The 17,629-nt window shown below is 40.9% G+C and overlaps 1 protein-coding gene across 2 annotated transcripts in view; it reads left to right on the plus strand.

Moving 5' to 3' along the window:
* Positions 1-17,629, plus strand: part of RYR2 (ryanodine receptor 2) — a 550,937-nt gene that overhangs the window by 394,433 nt on the left and 138,875 nt on the right. For both annotated transcript variants that reach the window (XM_090263510.1, XM_090263509.1), the window contains 10 exons: positions 3,001-3,136; positions 3,625-3,811; positions 5,321-5,423; positions 7,086-7,206; positions 9,549-9,718; positions 10,899-11,119; positions 12,308-12,398; positions 13,440-13,580; positions 14,967-15,130; positions 17,258-17,336. In XM_090263510.1, coding sequence (XP_090119636.1) covers positions 3,001-3,136; positions 3,625-3,811; positions 5,321-5,423; positions 7,086-7,206; positions 9,549-9,718; positions 10,899-11,119; positions 12,308-12,398; positions 13,440-13,580; positions 14,967-15,130; positions 17,258-17,336 — 1,413 coding nt within the window. The remainder of the gene's footprint in view (positions 1-3,000; positions 3,137-3,624; positions 3,812-5,320; positions 5,424-7,085; positions 7,207-9,548; positions 9,719-10,898; positions 11,120-12,307; positions 12,399-13,439; positions 13,581-14,966; positions 15,131-17,257; positions 17,337-17,629) is intronic.

Here is a 17,629-nt window from a genome sequence, read left to right on the forward strand (position 1 = left end):
TGATACATCCTATAAGGGGTCAATACCCAAAATTTATGAAGAATTCAGACAATGCAACACCAGAAAAACAAAAAATCCAATTAAAAAATGGACAAAGGACCTCAGTAGACACTTCTTCAAAGAGGACATACAGATGTCCAATAGATGCATGAAAAGACACCCAACATCACTAATCATCAAAGGAATGCAAATCAAAACCACAGTGAGATATCACCTCATACCTGTCAGAATAGTACCATCAATAAATCAACAAACAACAAGTATTAGTGAGGGTATGGAGAAAAGGGAACCCTCCTGCACTGTTGGTAGGAATGCAGATTAGTGCAGCCATAATGGATAACAGTATGGAGTGTTCTTAAAATATTAAAAATGGAACTGCTTGAAGACCCAGCATTTCCACAACTGGGTATACATTCGAAGAAACCAAAATAACTAATTCAAAAAAATATATCCACCCCCATGTTCATTACAACATTATTTACAATAGGCAAAATATGAACACAACCCAAATGTCCATCAATACATGAGTGGTTAAAAAAGCAGTTGTACATATACAGTATACAATGGAATATTACTCAGCCATAAAAAGAACACAATCATATCATTTGTGACAACATTGGTGGTCGTAGAGGGTATCACCCAAGTGAAATAAGCCAGACAGAGAAAGACAGATACCATATAGTTTCTGGTATCTGTCTTTCTATGTGGCATCTAAAGAAAAAAAAATAACAAACAAAATAGAAACAGACTTGCAGATAAAGAGAACAGACTGATGGAGGCCAGAGGGGAGGCGTGTTGAGGGACAAAGTTAAAAAAGATGATTGGATTAAGAAGTATTAATTGATAGTTACAAAATAAAGGGTCTGTAAGATAAAATGTAGGGAACATAGTTAACACACTGCAGTAGCCACTGTGGTGCCAGGTGGGTGCCTGAACAATCTGAGGAAACACTTTGTAACCTATAGCAATGTCCTTCTGCTGTGTGCTGTGCACCTGAAACTAGTGCTAAAGAGTGCTGAATGCAAACTGTAATTGAAAAATAAAATTAAGAATACATATATAAAGCAAAAATAAAATGTCATTTTAACATGCTATGCATACATTTTATATTATATAGAAGTTTATATATTATAGTTTAAGGCAGACTAAGCTCTTCTTGTCCTCTTTACTGCTTTGTGTTCTGTAGTTGGGAGCATATGTATGTATATTCTATACATAAAGTATGTTTTCATTTCATTTGTATATCAATACAGTTTAAAATTATATTTATATTTTAAAATAAATATATTTTACTAAAAACCTACTTCCACCATAAATTCAGCTAGCTGTGAGCTGGGGCTTTTTTTGTGTGTTGTCCTCTGCTTTGTCCCTGTCTGAGAGGACAGCGTTGGCCCTGGGTTGGCGCTCAGTGCACGGCTGTTGAGGGCACGAAAAGGTGAATCTTCCCAAACCCTCCTGACATGCCACTCTGACCAGCCGCAGAAGGATTTTCTCCGATGTATACTTAAAAATCCCTTACCTACACTTTGGTAAAAATGGCTGATATTACAAAGGTTGCGGAGCCAGTGTTGAGGGGGGTGTGGGGCAACAGGAACGTCATTGCTGCCGTGGGGAGGAACAGTGGCAGAAGCAGAAGTTCACGTCCACACACAGATGTGTTTGTGACAGTTGGTAACAGCTTTATTCAGCCGAGCCCCAAACTGGAGACTATGCAAACGTCCATCAGCTGATGGGTCAATAATGAAAACTGGGCGTGTTCACGTGTGGGGGATACCGCCAGGCAGTACACAGGAGCGAAAGGCTGATGTGTGCGCAGCGCGAATGGATCTCAGAGGCAGCAGTACACCTGCTGGATGACTGTGTGCATGCGTGTTGTGGAATGTGACAGCTGATGAGTTGTGACAAGAGGCAGATTGTCCAGGCCGAGCCATGTCAGGAGGGTGGGTGCTGGACACGTGTCTTTATGGATGCATGAGCCTCTCAAAGTTCATTGAACTTAACTTCAAATGGATGAGTTTATTGTGCATAAATTATACCTTGAGAAAATTGACACAAGATGTTTTAGGTGTATTATATCTTTTCAAAACTGATTTAGCTTGAACCGCATGTAATTTAACTTATTTGAAAAATTGACCCTTTAACAATCTACTATCATTGATAATGCCTACTTTAGGGTATTTTTAAAAAACTGGATCAGTTATGAAATATTGTCGAGGATTAACGTTCACATAAAATAACTGAGCAAAATCAGAAAAATGACTCATGAACATGGACAGCAGTGTGGTGATCATGGGGGGTAGGAGGGTATAAGGTGGCTAAAGGGTAATGGAAAAAAATAGAATAAAATTTTTAAAAGAGCAAAGCTAAGCAGAAATTTTCATGTATTAAATTCAACAATACTAAAAGTAGGTAGTATTATCACAAATTTTATAGACAGCGAACCCATCTTAAAACGTGAAGGAGTTTGCTCAGAGCAGTGCTGTAAATGATGCAGGTCAGGTGAGGACCACAGACGCTGCGCTCTAGCCGAGTTTTCTGCTTCTCTCTGGGTTCTCTCACACACTCCCCCCTTCCCCATCAGACTGATATGTCATTTTGGATGCAATTCACTTTAAAATATTTTTGATTCTTAGAAGGCTGTTTCAGTATCTCAGATGGGCCACATGTCATTAGACATTTCGGAAGTTAATCAAAAACATTATGCTTTTGTAGGTAAAAGTCACAAATTAACTGATATAAAATTTAAGAATCTTTTTCTTTCATAGAGTTTATTCATAAATATTTTTATCATAGTGCTTTGTTGTGATTTTTGAATATTTCTTAATTCTAAGGTTTTTCTAAAAGGAGTTCATGTGGATTGTCATGAGATTAAAAAGCACTTTCAAAGCTGTGTTTGTTACAAACAGCCCTTGGGTGGTACCACTCACCTCACCACATCTAGCGTAAGCATCTGACTTTTCACCTAAGGGGGTCACCCTTCTGCTCCTCTCCTGCCTGTAGGTCGTGCGATACCTGGCCGGCTGTGGACTGCAGAGCTGCCAGATGCTGGTGTCCAGGGGGTACCCGGACATTGGGTGGAACCCTGTTGAAGGGGAGCGATACCTTGACTTTCTCCGGTTCGCTGTCTTCTGTAACGGTAGGACTGGTTGCTTGTGGGGTCCTCTTTGTTCATTATTAAAACTGCATAAATATAGTTGTATAAAATAATGATATATCCCACACTTTCCTGAAGGAAGTAAATATTAGAAAGGAAATTGAGTATTTTATTATCAGATTTATACAGTAACAATTTATTTTATAATATTTGTTTTGATAGTGATTCTGTACATCATTATTAAAATGAAAATCTTAGGAACTTTCATTCAGATAAATTTTTATAATTGAATTCTAATAATGCCTAGGATTATGGCTTCGAATATGCTTTGCTTTGAAATTTTAAGTGCAGGAAGAGACAATGATTGTGTCTTATACATGTAAAACTAGTCATCTGAATTTAGTTCTCGGCTTTACCACCATGTTGGTTGATTTGCGTTATTTTTCTTTAAATGTAAATGAGTTGATACAACGTTTGCTGGGGATGCCTGCGCGGTCCATGTTGTGTGCTTACGTGCCCGTCTGTCCTAGGGGAGAGCGTGGAGGAGAACGCGAACGTCGTGGTGAGGCTGCTCATCCGGAGGCCCGAGTGCTTCGGCCCCGCCTTGCGGGGGGAGGGTGGGAACGGTCTCCTCGCAGCTGTGGAAGAGGCCATCAAAATAGCTGAGGACCCTTCTCGAGATGGTCCCTCACCACCCAGCGGGTCCAGCAGAACCCCGTAGGTCTAATACACACCCTTGAGAGTAAATTTTGCTCTTGACTTGACATTGTACAAAATAGAATTTGCATTCTATTAATTGTAAATAATTCATGATATCTCCCCTTGAAAATCAAATGTCTTAGAGGTGGAAGAGTGGTGGGATTTGCTGCTGGAACAGCTGAATGGCAGAGGGGTCCTGAGGAAGACTGTGGCTTTAGCAGAGGAATTTAGGTTGTGGGAGATTGTACTTGGTGACGTCTCCTAGCGGCTCCAGGAAATTGAGTTATCACAAGTGATGGCAGGCGAGGCTTTGGAATTGAGTAGCGTTTAGTGGGAAGCCAGCTAGCATGAGTTTTCATGACAATAGTAAAAGTGGAAGAGACCTTGAGCAAGAGACTCGGGGGCCTTAGTTCAGAGATGGGGTGTCCTGATACTAGGAATGAAATGCTTCGTTAAAGCCTTGGTGATGGAGCGAGGACAGTGACCACCTTACATTTGTCTACAGTGCGTGTTGTTAATACTTGTTTTCACCAATGAGTGTAAATTAATCCAGGCGTGTTGCTCCTACTTTTTAAATCTGGGAGGTGACCGTCCTGCTAGGGGCTCACGTACCCCCACTGCTGGCATCATTGGTAGAGAAATAACAGGGCCTACTGGAGGCAAAGATGGAAACCCTGGGCACTGGGTTCCATCCACACCAGGCCAGGGCTTCAGGCTGGGAGTTCCCATGAGCAGGCTACGGGTTTACCAGTCAGCCGTAGAGGGACGAGAGCCCCCAGCTTCTCTAAGTGGTAGCAAACATATTGGGAGATCTGGCCCCGGGAACAGCCTGGCATCTCAGCAAGCTTCACTGCTGCTGGTCAGACCTCTGAGCCTCGCGTGGTAGCTGACTGCTGAGCTACTGAAGGAGGAATGACATGATCCTCCAGGGCCATCCTGATCGGGCTGTCACTGTGAGACACCGAGATGTTTATGTTTTCCTCACAGATGGGGAGAGGATATGCCAGGTTATTGGGAGCGGGTTGGTGGGCAAGAGAAGAGCAAGTAAATGAAATCCCATTTATGAAGTCCTTACTCTGGGGAAACACTGTACTGGGCACCTTGTACATGTGACCTTATAGGACAGATCTTTGTCACCCTTTCTCTAAACGTGTCTATTCCCAAAAATGTTCCAAACTTACCAAATCCTTCCATCAGTTACTTTTTTTTTTTTGTTAATAAGCTGCCACTACAAATGAGCACAATCATCAAATTAGTAATTCCTCTTTTTCCCTTTTGAAAGGACCTTAATATTTGGGTTCCCACAAGTGTGTTCTTGGTGATAAAATCTGAAATCGGGTCTTTGACCTATTGTCATTTTGCCTCAAAATGTCCATCTGTAAATTAAACACCCACATGAAAAGCGTCAGAAGAGGCAGAATGAGTTACCCAGAGGCCCTTCCCCTGAGAATGTGTACAGAACCAGAAAGGTTGCTCTGTTGTCCTTGTTTGATGTGCTTTCTGTTTCTTTGGAATGATCTGTGAAAGTGACACAGAAGAGGAGGACGACCCCATCCACATGGGGAATGCGATCATGACCTTCTATGCAGCTTTGATTGACCTGCTGGGACGCTGTGCCCCTGAAATGCATGTAAGTGCCCGGGCCCTGGAGCAGCACCTGCTCCTCTGCGGGAAGACACATCATAGCTGAGAGGGGTCCCTGCAGCACCCAGACAAAGTGTCTTCATGCTCTTTAAAAATGACATGGCAGCCCAGTTGCTGAATGAGTTTGTTTAGTTGGAAACATCCTGTTGGTTGTAAAAATTAGCCACGAGATTTCAGTACGAGGCGTCAGAAGAGCAGTCAGTTACGGACAGCTCGCAGAAGCTCACCCAGCCCTCTACGCTTGAAGAAGAAAAGAGCATATTTTCTCTACACAATGCCCTCTCCTATTTTAGCACTTACAGAAAGCAGCCACTTCTGTGAGTCATTTTCTTGTACAGGTTTTGGTCCCACGAGGGAGCTGCTCCGTGCTGGGCCCTGGTTTGGGGGGAAGTGTGAGGGAGGCAGGCTGGGGGGAGGGAAGAGCTATTCAGACCTGGTCAATTAGTGTTTTCTGGCCTTTGGGCCAAGATGAAATTAAAGTTTCATGGAACAATAGGTTTACTCTGTAATACATCCTGACATTTTCTTCTTTATTTTCCAATCTATTCTATTTCATTCTATTATATTCATTTAAGAAATGCTTGCCAGCGCCCAGAAAATTAGCCTTATTACCTGCTAGTGGGAAACAAGGCAGAGTATGGAAACATGGGGGAGGAAGATGAACTCACTCTAAGGCTGGTCTGAGCAGGAGACAGGTGGCTGATACTTACAGATGCTCTTTCTCTCACCCTTAGCATCTCTGGAGTTTTTCATTTTCCGGGGTTTTCGGGGGGGAGGGGCAGTCTCTTTCTCTCACACCCATTGACTAAAACTTTCTTGCTTTCTGGATATAATCTGTTGTGAACAGAGAGGAATCACAGGATGGAGAAATATCAAAATATTAGAAACCTAGTTATATCATTTTTGTAAAAACTTCACTTGCTGTTGATGAGATTTTAATCATATTAATACATTTTCAAAAATCTGCATGCTGCAAGTGATTGTAGACAAAAACCTTTAGGATCACCCTGTGGTGAAGGACACAGATGCCCACCTGGCTCTGAGCTGCGGTCTGTCCCAGACACTGGCTGTGATTCTTGATGGTCTCAGAGCCACGTCTTCATTGGGACTTCATTAGCCAGTGACTGTCTCTGTTCACCTCCATACTGGAAACCCATCCTGGAGAGAAATCAGGGTGGGATATAGATGGATATGCAATTGTGTTTTCATCACAAAGCAAGAAGAGCTAAATCAGCCATAAATATAGTATATATTGAGGGTCTAAAGATAATTGATTCCTCCGTAGTATTGCTCCTGTTGTGGATAGGTATCTGCATGTAATTTTGGTGAGGTAAGAATCAATAGACTAATTAGAATCTCATATTTTTAAATACCTCAAAGAGGATAGGAACTATTGTTTTGATGGGTAGACCAGCTGGCCTAGATCATAGTATATAACCCGGTGTATGTTGATGTCAATGAAAAGTTTGTGAGCAAGTAAATATCTGCCTGTAAGCCTGAAGACAGTTTTTGAGTGAGGTCTAACTTTACATATATACTTAACAGAAAATCATTTTGGACTCAGATTCCCATGTTTCAGCTTGTAGATAGAATTATAACATTGATTTCACAAAGTGGTTGTAATGTTGCTTTGTTTTTCTTCCTGTAGTTGATTCATGCTGGCAAGGGAGAAGCCATCAGGATCAGATCCATTTTGAGGTCCCTCATTCCACTGGGAGACTTGGTGGGAGTGATCAGCATCGCTTTCCCGATGCCCACAATAGCCAAAGGTGAGACCCGCTCCTCGTAGGTCAGTAGGACACTGGATGATGAATCACAGAGCTCAGCATCTCCCCCTCTGTGGCCTAGGGACACTACCTAAGTTTCTTTAAAATAAGAAAAGAACTAAAAAGGCCATTATTTTATAAACTATTTTCTATTCTCATTGTTTTTACATAGCTGTGTTTCCAATCAAGAAATAAGTCCTTCAGCTGTCTTATCTGATTTCTCTGCTGGTATTCTTTGGTCCCAGTGTTCTCTGTCTCGACCACAATTCCTTAACTTACTCTGATAGTTTGTGTTGTCATTTTCTTATGATCCCCCCCGCCCCCCCCCTAAAACAATGATTGTAGCTTTTGGCCTAGAGATTTTAAAATGACCAATATGTTGAAAGAAGCGCTCTTTTCAAGACTAAGGAGAAGTTTTTAAAAAAATCATTTTCTTATATTTCACCCAATGTTTATTGTCCTTTTCCTGCTGCTTGGGATTAGTTTTCCAACTTTAACTCAAAAGCATGTTTAATGAAGTCAGCCTCTTATTTAAAGATTAGTACCCCCATTCGATACGATCTAATGGCCTTTCTCAGACATTTTGATCACCCTTGTTCTAGAACGGGAGTGTGGCCCAGAATAACAATGAGAGAGAGAGGGTCTCAAAAACTTGAAGGCAAGCACATGGTCTCAGAAGGAGACAGGAGACTTCACTCCTGCAGCTGGGGACAGGCAGGTTGGACAAAGTCCGAGGTGCTTACTTCAGGCAGATGAATCTGGCAGGCCCCAAGGGTAAAGCCAGAGCTCCTGCCCTCCACATTCCAGTTCACAGACCAGATGTCTGAGAGGAGGCCCCTCGTGGGCTTTGTTGTCTTCAGGGGTTGTGGAGACGGTGAACAGCAGCACCCGCAGGCCATCAGTGAGCCCTGGGTCCCAGGCAGATGCAGCTGTCACATTCCTTCAGTGAATGAGTGTTTAAAACACAACCATATCTTAAGATCAGTGAGTTTCTCACCATTTTCTTAGTCTCAACTATATGTCAAAATAATAGGATCCGATAAACTTAAATTTTGTATTGTGATTTTTAGGAGATTTGAACTGGAATATCATATACGCTTTTAATTGAAATGTATAGGTTCTGACTGAGGAACTCAGTTGGTCAGAGTGTCGTCCTGATGCACCAAGGTTGCAGGTTTGATCTTGGTCAGGGCACATACAAGAGTCAACCAATGAATGCATGAATAAGTGGAACAACAAATCAATGTTTTTTGCTCTCTCTCAAATCAATAAATAAAAAAGAAAATTTTAGCATACTGATTGAACACTTAAATCAATTTTGGTTGGATTTTAAATCCAATTTTACTTGGTTTAGATTTAAATTGGCCAATTAGTAGATGTACAATCTTAGTCTTTAATCTAATATTTTTAAAAACATTGTTTTTTGTTTATTTTCATGATGTGTGAACATCAAATTCATTCACTGAGTATGAACGAAGACAGAAAAGCTTACTGTTTTGGAATGATCGTAGTCATGTACCATCTTTCCTTGGGCCCTTCTTCCTTCCACGTTGCCTCATTACCAAAGATCCTGTGGTGTTCTCTGTGGCACCTTCAGTGTGTTATGAGCAGCGGTTGGCTTAGTTATCACATGGCTAGACAGGAAACAGACCACTGTCCCAATATTTAAATTGACACATAATCCCAAACTTCATCATAATAATGGTTCCCAGCCTATGAATCTCTGTACTTAAAAGAAGGGATTTGGTAATTTATATAGGCATCGGCACTAGTTGTTGAAAGAGAAAATAGTATGACTCCCAACCATGTTTTAAATTATAATTCTGCTGTAATTATGGTCATGAACCATAATTCATTTGAAAGTCAAACTGGTCTCATAGAGTTGTTCCATCATTTTGTAATTATCTATCCTATAAATATGTAAATGTGCCATGATTATCACATAGTGGCTAATGAGTTTTATCAATGTGGAAAAAAGGCTCCCATTCTTGAAAAGAGTGAAAACCTTAGCTTTCATTTTAACTTTTCCTGGATTTCACTCCTAGTTTCACAATGTGGATTTTGAATATCTTTCGTATCCTTCTCAGTATCTAGCATAATGCTATGTCCTTATCACATGCGAAGTTGGCCAATGGGCAGGCGAATAGTGTTTAAATGACCTTGGATTTAAAACGCACCATCATATGTCCTCAGCCAGTGCCCAGCATTTGCTTGTTCTGTAGAATAACGGAAAACCGTGCAAGAGATAACTTGACTGAAAACGTGGGGAGGCTGAAAGCAGCCGTTTGTAATGTCTCGTGAGTGGCAGGGCCACTGACTGCCGCGTGTCGCCTTCTCTCTTTTAGATGGGAATGTGGTGGAGCCCGACATGTCTGCGGGCTTTTGCCCAGATCACAAGGCAGCCATGGTTTTGTTCCTTGACAGGGTCTATGGAATTGAGGTTCAGGATTTTCTCCTCCATCTTCTAGAGGTTGGCTTTCTGCCAGATCTCCGGGCTGCCGCTTCTTTAGATACGGTAAGAGGTGCACTCCTGGCTTCCTCCACCTTTGGCTCTTCCGTCTCTGTCTCGTGATAGGCTTATTCATTAATTTATTGTCACCAAGAGTTTACTGAGTACCCGTTATATTTTTAGACAAGCAGTGGGTAAACAAAAAATGAAACAGACTATTTCCTCAAGGAATTTATTGACTAGTGGAGGAGAATCAGACTCAAGAATGAGTTAAGAATTCTGATCAGGTGCAACAGAAGACAATGAGAAATTTACAGAAACCCAATTTGGGAGGTCACAATGGCTCCTGGTAACCTCTAACTTGATCTAAACAATTATTGTTCTCAATAAAGCAATTAGAGTATTACGAGGCGCAATGGACGTTGTTGAGTGATGTAATTACAGTATCATCCCCGTGCTTTTGTTTATTAATGTACAGGTGGGTTAAAGTCTGTCCTGAGTATCCAGTGGCCCACACTGAGAATCTGCCGTTATCCGTGTAAATATTCTGCTGTTTGAAAGACTGTGGCATAAGGTGTAGCTCTAAGTGTTGTCCAGTAGTTTTAATAATACCTTATTTTATTCTCAGCTAAGTGAGTCCTTGATTTCAAGGGGAAAGAGATTTTTAGTTGACAGTAGCTCTTTCATTAAAGCTATGAAATGAGAATCATAAAAATGAAACAATTTTTTTTCTTTGGGTGTATTCCCATGAAATTCTGAGCCTAAATATTATAGATAATAACCTAGTGAGGCAATCAGCCCCTGATTATTGATGCTGATGGATGTGAGCAGAAATATCAATATCAATAATACTAATAAATAGAATTCAGAAAGAATTTATGAATATGAGATATATTATGAGGATAAACTCTTTTCTTTCTTTCCCTAGTAGGTTACTCATATCACTTAATATCACCAGTGTCTTTATCTTTCATTTCTCCTACTATTGATATTTTATTATAGAATATGCACCTCTTGGTTCTTGGGCTCTTTGAGGAAATATCACTTTATTTTTATCATTGATAAGCCATTGAAAGTTGACTGTTTTTAGTGGTAAAAATTATGTGAACTACATTTAAAGATGTAAGTGAAGAATAATTTTCATTTTTCCCGTTTTTGTCATTTTCTAGATAGAGCAATCACATGGCAACATGCTGATCCCCAAAGGCAAATAGCTTTCTGTTAATATTCTCCATTTCCTTTCTAGGCTGCTCTGAGCGCTACAGACATGGCCTTGGCCCTCAACCGGTACCTCTGCACGGCTGTGCTGCCTTTGCTGAAGAGATGCGCCCCGCTGTTCGCCGGCACGGAGCACCACGCCTCCCTCATCGACTCGCTGCTCCACACCGTGTACAGGCTGTCCAAGGGCTGCTCGCTGACCAGAGCCCAGCGGGAGTCCATAGAAGTCTGCTTGCTGTCCGTTTGCGGGTGCGTGTGCGGCAACACCACGCCCAGCCGCCTCCTGTTTCAGAAAGAGAACTTCTTTACTCTGTGGCCCTTGACAAGTTGTTATGAATTTGGAGACAACTTCTGTACAAAAACTAATTTCTTTTAGGAAGTTCTGTGTACTGAGGTATGAGTCAAGCTCAGGAGTGTCCTCCAGGCCTCTCAGGGTGTCCAGCCCTGGGACGTACACAGTGTCGGACCAGCTGTGTTCTCCTGGGTGTTGATGTGAGGGTCCCTGGTCACTCTGGTGTAAGATTAATAGATCCTCCCCTTTTGACGGTATGAAGGTTTTACCTCCTCTTCCAGGATAGAGAAGAAAGAGGTCCTATTAAATATAATTAATGATACAGTATAATATGAAAGCATTCTTATGTGTGGCAGTGATGAAGGCCACTCCTTTCTCCAGCCTGGAAAACCACTTTCCGTAGGTAGAAGTCTTCAAATGCCTTCTTGGGAAACCAGAAACATATCTGCTCCCTTTGAAGTTCTGATAGTGAAAGGGACCCTTTCTGGGGCCCCTAGCGAGGAGGGAGGCTTCCTTCTGATGGGGCGGGAGCTGCTGGAGGGCAGGCTTGCTGCCAGCAGGGTGCAGTGCAGGGGGGTTTCCCTGCACAGTGTGGCGTGGGGTTTGGAAGCAGATGGACTGAGGGAAGTGAGAGATGAGGAGATAAGTCCTATCACTTCCCTGAACCTAAAATTCTGTAAAGTAGAATCAAAATATGTTACCTCACAGGCTTTTTCTACATATCGAAAGGGGTGACGCCTTCAGGGTTGCTGGGTGTGGGATGTCAACCTTGTGTTAGTTATGTCCCCTTCGTCCTTTGCTTCCAGCTTGGTCATTGGAAGACGGATGCACTTGCCAAGTTAACGGTGGCTGTGGGCTGTGGGCTGTGGGTTGTGGGTGTTAAGGAAGGAGGGAGCAGAAGAGACGCATTTCATGTAGCAAATAAGGATCGGTCTTCAGATCTGGGGGTGGGGATGAGGGGCAGATGGAACTGATTATAGAATTGTGTGACTGTTGGTTAAGCTTTGGTTTGGGAACACCTGAAATTAATATTCTCTGAAAAGAGGTGTAGGCACAGTTCTTGGCGTATTTAATTTAGTCTAATGAATTATCTAGTTAGTTTAGATATGTTAACTCCATTATTAAAATCAGCTTTATTCCACCAGCCAACTGAGGCCTTCTATGATGCAGCACTTGCTCAGGAGATTAGTGTTTGATGTCCCATTATTAAATGAACACGCGAAGATGCCTCTCAAGGTAAGGACAGGAAACGTTCCTAGTTACTTGGTTATTGGGTCTGCTGACATTGTTTCCCGTTAAAGCATGTACATTTCTTAGATACGTCATGTTTAATATTTGATGTTGGGAAATTTCTTCCAGTTGTTGAAATGGACATGTAAGTATAGGTAGGTGTTTTGTAACTGAGAGAGAAACCAAACTAAAAGAAATATTTCTGTGGTAAGAAATGTGTTAGCTTTTATAACAGTAATCCTTATCAATTTATTTCCTTCCTTAGATATAGAGAGGAGAATCCAAAAACTTGTAGTTGATTCATAAACATCATTTTATTAACTTGGCAACTAGCTATGAATATTTGTTAATTTATAGATCAAGAATAAATTATCCAAGAGCTACCGAACGATTGAAAGTTTCTGTACTTGCCTTTGTATTTCCAGTTAAGTTCTAAACAAATAAAATATTTATAGGAAAATGTGGGAGGCAACATAGACACTTGGTAAGATTACAAATGGCATCTATAACCACCGAAGAAATACACTTAGATAAAGAAACAATTGAAGTGGGCAGTTTTGGGGGTTTACTGCAAGATGTCAAATCATAAAGTTTGGCAAGGAAGGCTCTGCAGAGAGGAAGCTCAAATGTCCAGGGGTGTAGTTCCCCTAGAAGGCACATTTAGGTCCCATATCCTGGGGATGCCTGTGCTCCAGGCCATCCTGGCATCAACGCCTTTGTCATACACATGACAGTCCATAAAATTGGGAGGGAGAGCCACTAAGGTAAACCATAGAGACACACTGAAAACCACACAGACTCATGAAGAATGCGCCACATAAGTTATTTCTAAAATTGGGGGTTCGATCTTCAGACTGTGATCAGTGTTAAGTTTCAGAGATACATGAAATACAAGGTAAGCGTTTTCTCCAAAAGAGTCCACGTGGATTGGGCCGTTTTGTTTCAGCTGATCTTATTACATTGCATTATAATGCCATGTGGGGAGAAATGGAAAAAGTATAAAAGGCATCTTCAGCTCATTGTTTCTATCATTGTTTTCCTGCCTAGCTGCTGACAAATCATTATGAAAGGTGCTGGAAGTACTACTGTCTGCCTGGAGGGTGGGGAAGCTTTGGAGCTGCCTCCGAAGAAGAGCTTCATTTATCAAGAAAATTATTCTGGGGAATTTTTGATGCCCTGTCTCAAAAGGTAATTTCATATTTTGTGGGTCTATTTGTATGACAAAATAATTAAAGCCATAAGTTCTTGATAAGAACTTTTATTTTTTTAATTTTTTTCTCTTTTTCTGAATTTATAACAAATGTTGAGAATGCAGTTTATATTGGCTTTTCATAATTGCTACGGTAACATGTTTCTTGTGATCATAATACTTTCTGAATTTAAGATGGCTCAGCATTTTAGGAAATTATGCACACGGGTTGATACGTATGTGGTGTATTTGGACTTATTTGGACTCAAACTCCCCCTAGTCCCCTTCCCAATCTTATAAAACCTGAAGAAATCAGGTTTTCATATCAAATATGAAAACATAATATTAAATCTTTCAAGGAATACTATCCCAGTGGTTTGCTGACTTTCCCGTGTTGCCCCTCCACCCAGAGCCGCTTTATGTGCGTCCGTCCCCTACAGTTTCCATAGTTACAATGGATGGTTCATGCACTTTCAGCCACTGCACAGATGCACATCAGACAACATCACCACACTGTGCTGTGTGCGACTGTGCTTGAGTTGACTTCCTGGACAGACCTTGTTAGACGGCGGGAACCGTGTAAGCAGAGATCACTTCCTCCTAGGGAAAGTCCATCTGGGACTTCATTTAGCAGTGACTTCGTGATACTTTTTCTTGCTGCATTGTCTTTGGTAAACAGAGTCCTTTTAAAATAGTATGTAGAAGGTATTTTTAGAAGAATTTACAACATTAATTTAAAATTGAATGGTTAAAGTGAGAGAACTTTTAGATGATTATTTTTGATTTAAAAATATCTCTAAATACAAATCTAATGAGTCATGTGATTAATATACAAATATCTCTTCCCAGAAATTTTGATTATGCAAATTTGCTGTAGAATTTCTTTTCCAGTTCAGAATTTTCATTTTTATAACTTCGTAATGCAGTACAGATCAGTTAAAGCCTTCTTATCCTGGGCTGTTTTTCTACAGGCATTTTCATGGTGGTCTTTACAGTGTGATGCAGCAACACCTATAACAGAAGTACAATCCTCATTGACGCAAATATGTTTATGTTGTACAGGCACGCTGCACACTTACAATATTCAAGGCTACGTCATCTCAAATATCAAAGAATACATTTTTAGAGAAGCAAGGATTTGTTTCTTCTTAGGCTGCAGCTGCAGCATGTGGCCATCAGCACCTCTTAGTTTGTGGGGTTTCAGGCTGAATGTTCCATTTTCCAGAGGCAGAATCCGCTAGCGAGTTCAGCTGCCTGGGGGTGGAGGGGTGCGGGGGCGGAGTCAGATTTTGTTCTACAGCAGTTCATCTGCCACAGTGATCGTGTAGACAACTTTGGCTAAGTAGTGGCATACGTTTGTTTTTTGGCCCTCCATTTCTTCCCAGAAATATGAACAAGAACTTTTCAAACTGGCTCTGCCTTGCCTGAGTGCCGTGGCCGGAGCATTGCCTCCAGACTACATGGAGTCAAATTACGTCAGCATGGTGGAGAAGCAGTCATCCATGGATGCTGAAGGCAACTTTAACCCACAGCCTGTTGAAACCTCCAAGTATGGACTCTTTCTATTGCAGCAGCTTTTTATTGTAAATGATGTGTGAAGTCTGAAATGGACGAAGGTACTAAAGTGAACTTTCTCTCATCCATGCCCCCTTTGAACTGGTATCCTTTTACTGGGGTCCCTTTCCTTGATGAAGTGGTGGCAACGATGATGATTGTAGGAGTATCAAAAGTAGATGAGATGCACCTTCTAGGGCACTCTTAATAGAATCGAGGTTCTCTGCCTATAACCACCTGGTCGATCTGTAGTAATGAGAATCGAGAAAGTACATTGGTTATATTGCTAGTTGAAAATTTACCTGAAATGTTTATTAAAATTGCAACCAACTTCTGGGTAGCGTCTCTGACTCAGGTGCTCCAGGTAGGAGCGCCCGCCGGTCCTGAGAGCTGTCCCTTCATGTCCCTTCACGGCAGCAAGGTCTAGGGTTGCCACTGATGCTCAGCGTGCAGAGCACAGCGTGAGGCCAACGGGAACACGCAATGAGAATGTCCGTGGGAAGCTGGCGTGCAGCTAGAACGCAGTGTAACCACCTTCACTGCAGATGACGTGTCTCTTAATGTGCTCAGTTGCGTAAATTGTTCAACAGGTAGGGTGCTCGGGCACCTCAGGTGTTTGGCGTCGCAGCACCTTTGTTGCTGCTGTTCCTGTCTTTAGGGAAGACCGTGGTTTCCTGTTTGCAAGGCAAGCTGCCTCTTAGGCCACATGAATATTACTGATGCTGTGGTCACTCAGCAAGGTTAGCAAGATTAGTATCTACAGGGTTGACCCTTGATAGCCACTCTCTGAACTCGCTTTGGAGTTTAAAGGTCAGGTGTCAGGACAGGTCCCCCAGCTGGGTTAGCCCCCGCACCCAGTGCATTTCAACCCTAGTGGCATTTCAAGCTCTTGATCATGCCTTAAATTTGTGTATTTGGCATTTGACACAGTCCTGTAAACAAAGACTCTAGCCTGGTGTTGGGCTTATGTGATTAGTCCTTTTGTATTTTTTCCAAAGTAAGTAAACCCAAACCACATGTTCACATTCCTACATGAGTAAGTTTGAGGTTTGCTAACAAACAATATACTCCAGGATTTTAACATCAAAATGATGTCATAGTTTTGATTAATTAAATCTAATTAGTAAGTGTTGGGCATGTGTATTAATTTACCAAGGCTTCCCCTTTGGGGACTTCTTAACAGACTAGGTTTAAACAGTAATCTAAATAATTTCTATGTTTCTGTGATTTTTATATATCGTTTCTTAAGTATATCCTATAGTTCAGCTACTGACTGATAACATTGCTGGAAAAAAATGGTAAACCATCTCATTACACTAGATTTTAGTTAGAATTATATTCTCAAAGTTAATTGCATTAATAAGTCATATTTGCTAAAGAATGAAATGCTATATATTAATTTTTTATTCACAGATATTTGGTATTTGCAAGTCTTACAATTACCATCAGACTTGGCCATCAATTGCTTACAGTGAATATCTGTTCAAGAGGTTAAATATTTATTTAAACATAAAAGGAATCAAGGATAATGTTATAAAATCATGAAGCATGTTAGTTACTTTTCCCTATAGTTTATATTAGTAGCAATTAGAACAGCATGTGTAGACCAATAATAGTTAAGATAATTAACACATCACTAGTTGTATGAAATTGAGTTAAAATTTCAGTACACTTAAATAATGATACAGATCAGATTTCAGCAGTTTTTTAACCCATGTAGAGTTGTTGCAGAAGAAACTTCAGTCAAAAAAGAAAAATAACTCCCAAAAATGAATGTGGGGGAGAAGTGTGTCTTCAGGCTTGTTGTGTGTAACCATATCTTGATTGTCCTCATCTTTGAATACATTTTAATTATTTTTATTTATACTGTGTATAATTTTATTTTATATAACTTATGTTAAGACATTATAAAGTATGAATTAGCATATGATAAGCAGATAGAACATTATCTGCTTGACTTTTCTTATATTTTTCCTATCATATAGAAAAGTAATACCTTGTTAGAACAATTTTTTAACAGCTATGCACTGAATGGGATTTAGGTGATCAGAAGCTGTAAGTTATTAATGGGAGTTCCTGTAGTCTGCGAAAACCAAGCCTTTTCTCTCTATTTCTCTCACAGTATTACAATTCCTGAGAAGCTGGAGTACTTCATTAACAAATATGCTGAACATTCCCATGACAGGTGGTCCATGGACAAGGTAACACCCGGGGCTGCACTCTGAGTCAGCAAAAAGCGCATGCTGAAGTCTGCTGCCCGATATTTCTGACCAGGGCAGTTTTCTCTGTCACAGTGAGAGCTTAATTCCGATCAGGGAGAACATTTAATTGTGACTTGCTAATATAATATTTAGCGAGCTGTACCACTGGTGCCCATATGATACACATATGGATAAGAATATTCATTAAAAGCACAGTTTTAAATTTAAAAAACCTATCAAGTCCATAGGTAGAATTTCTAAACACACATTGTGGGAATAAAAAGAAATACTCA

Source organism: Furipterus horrens, unplaced genomic scaffold, assembly GCF_987537825.1.
Source record: "Furipterus horrens unplaced genomic scaffold, mFurHor1.1.pri manual_scaffold_15, whole genome shotgun sequence".
Classification (NCBI taxonomy): Eukaryota; Metazoa; Chordata; class Mammalia; order Chiroptera; family Furipteridae; genus Furipterus; species Furipterus horrens.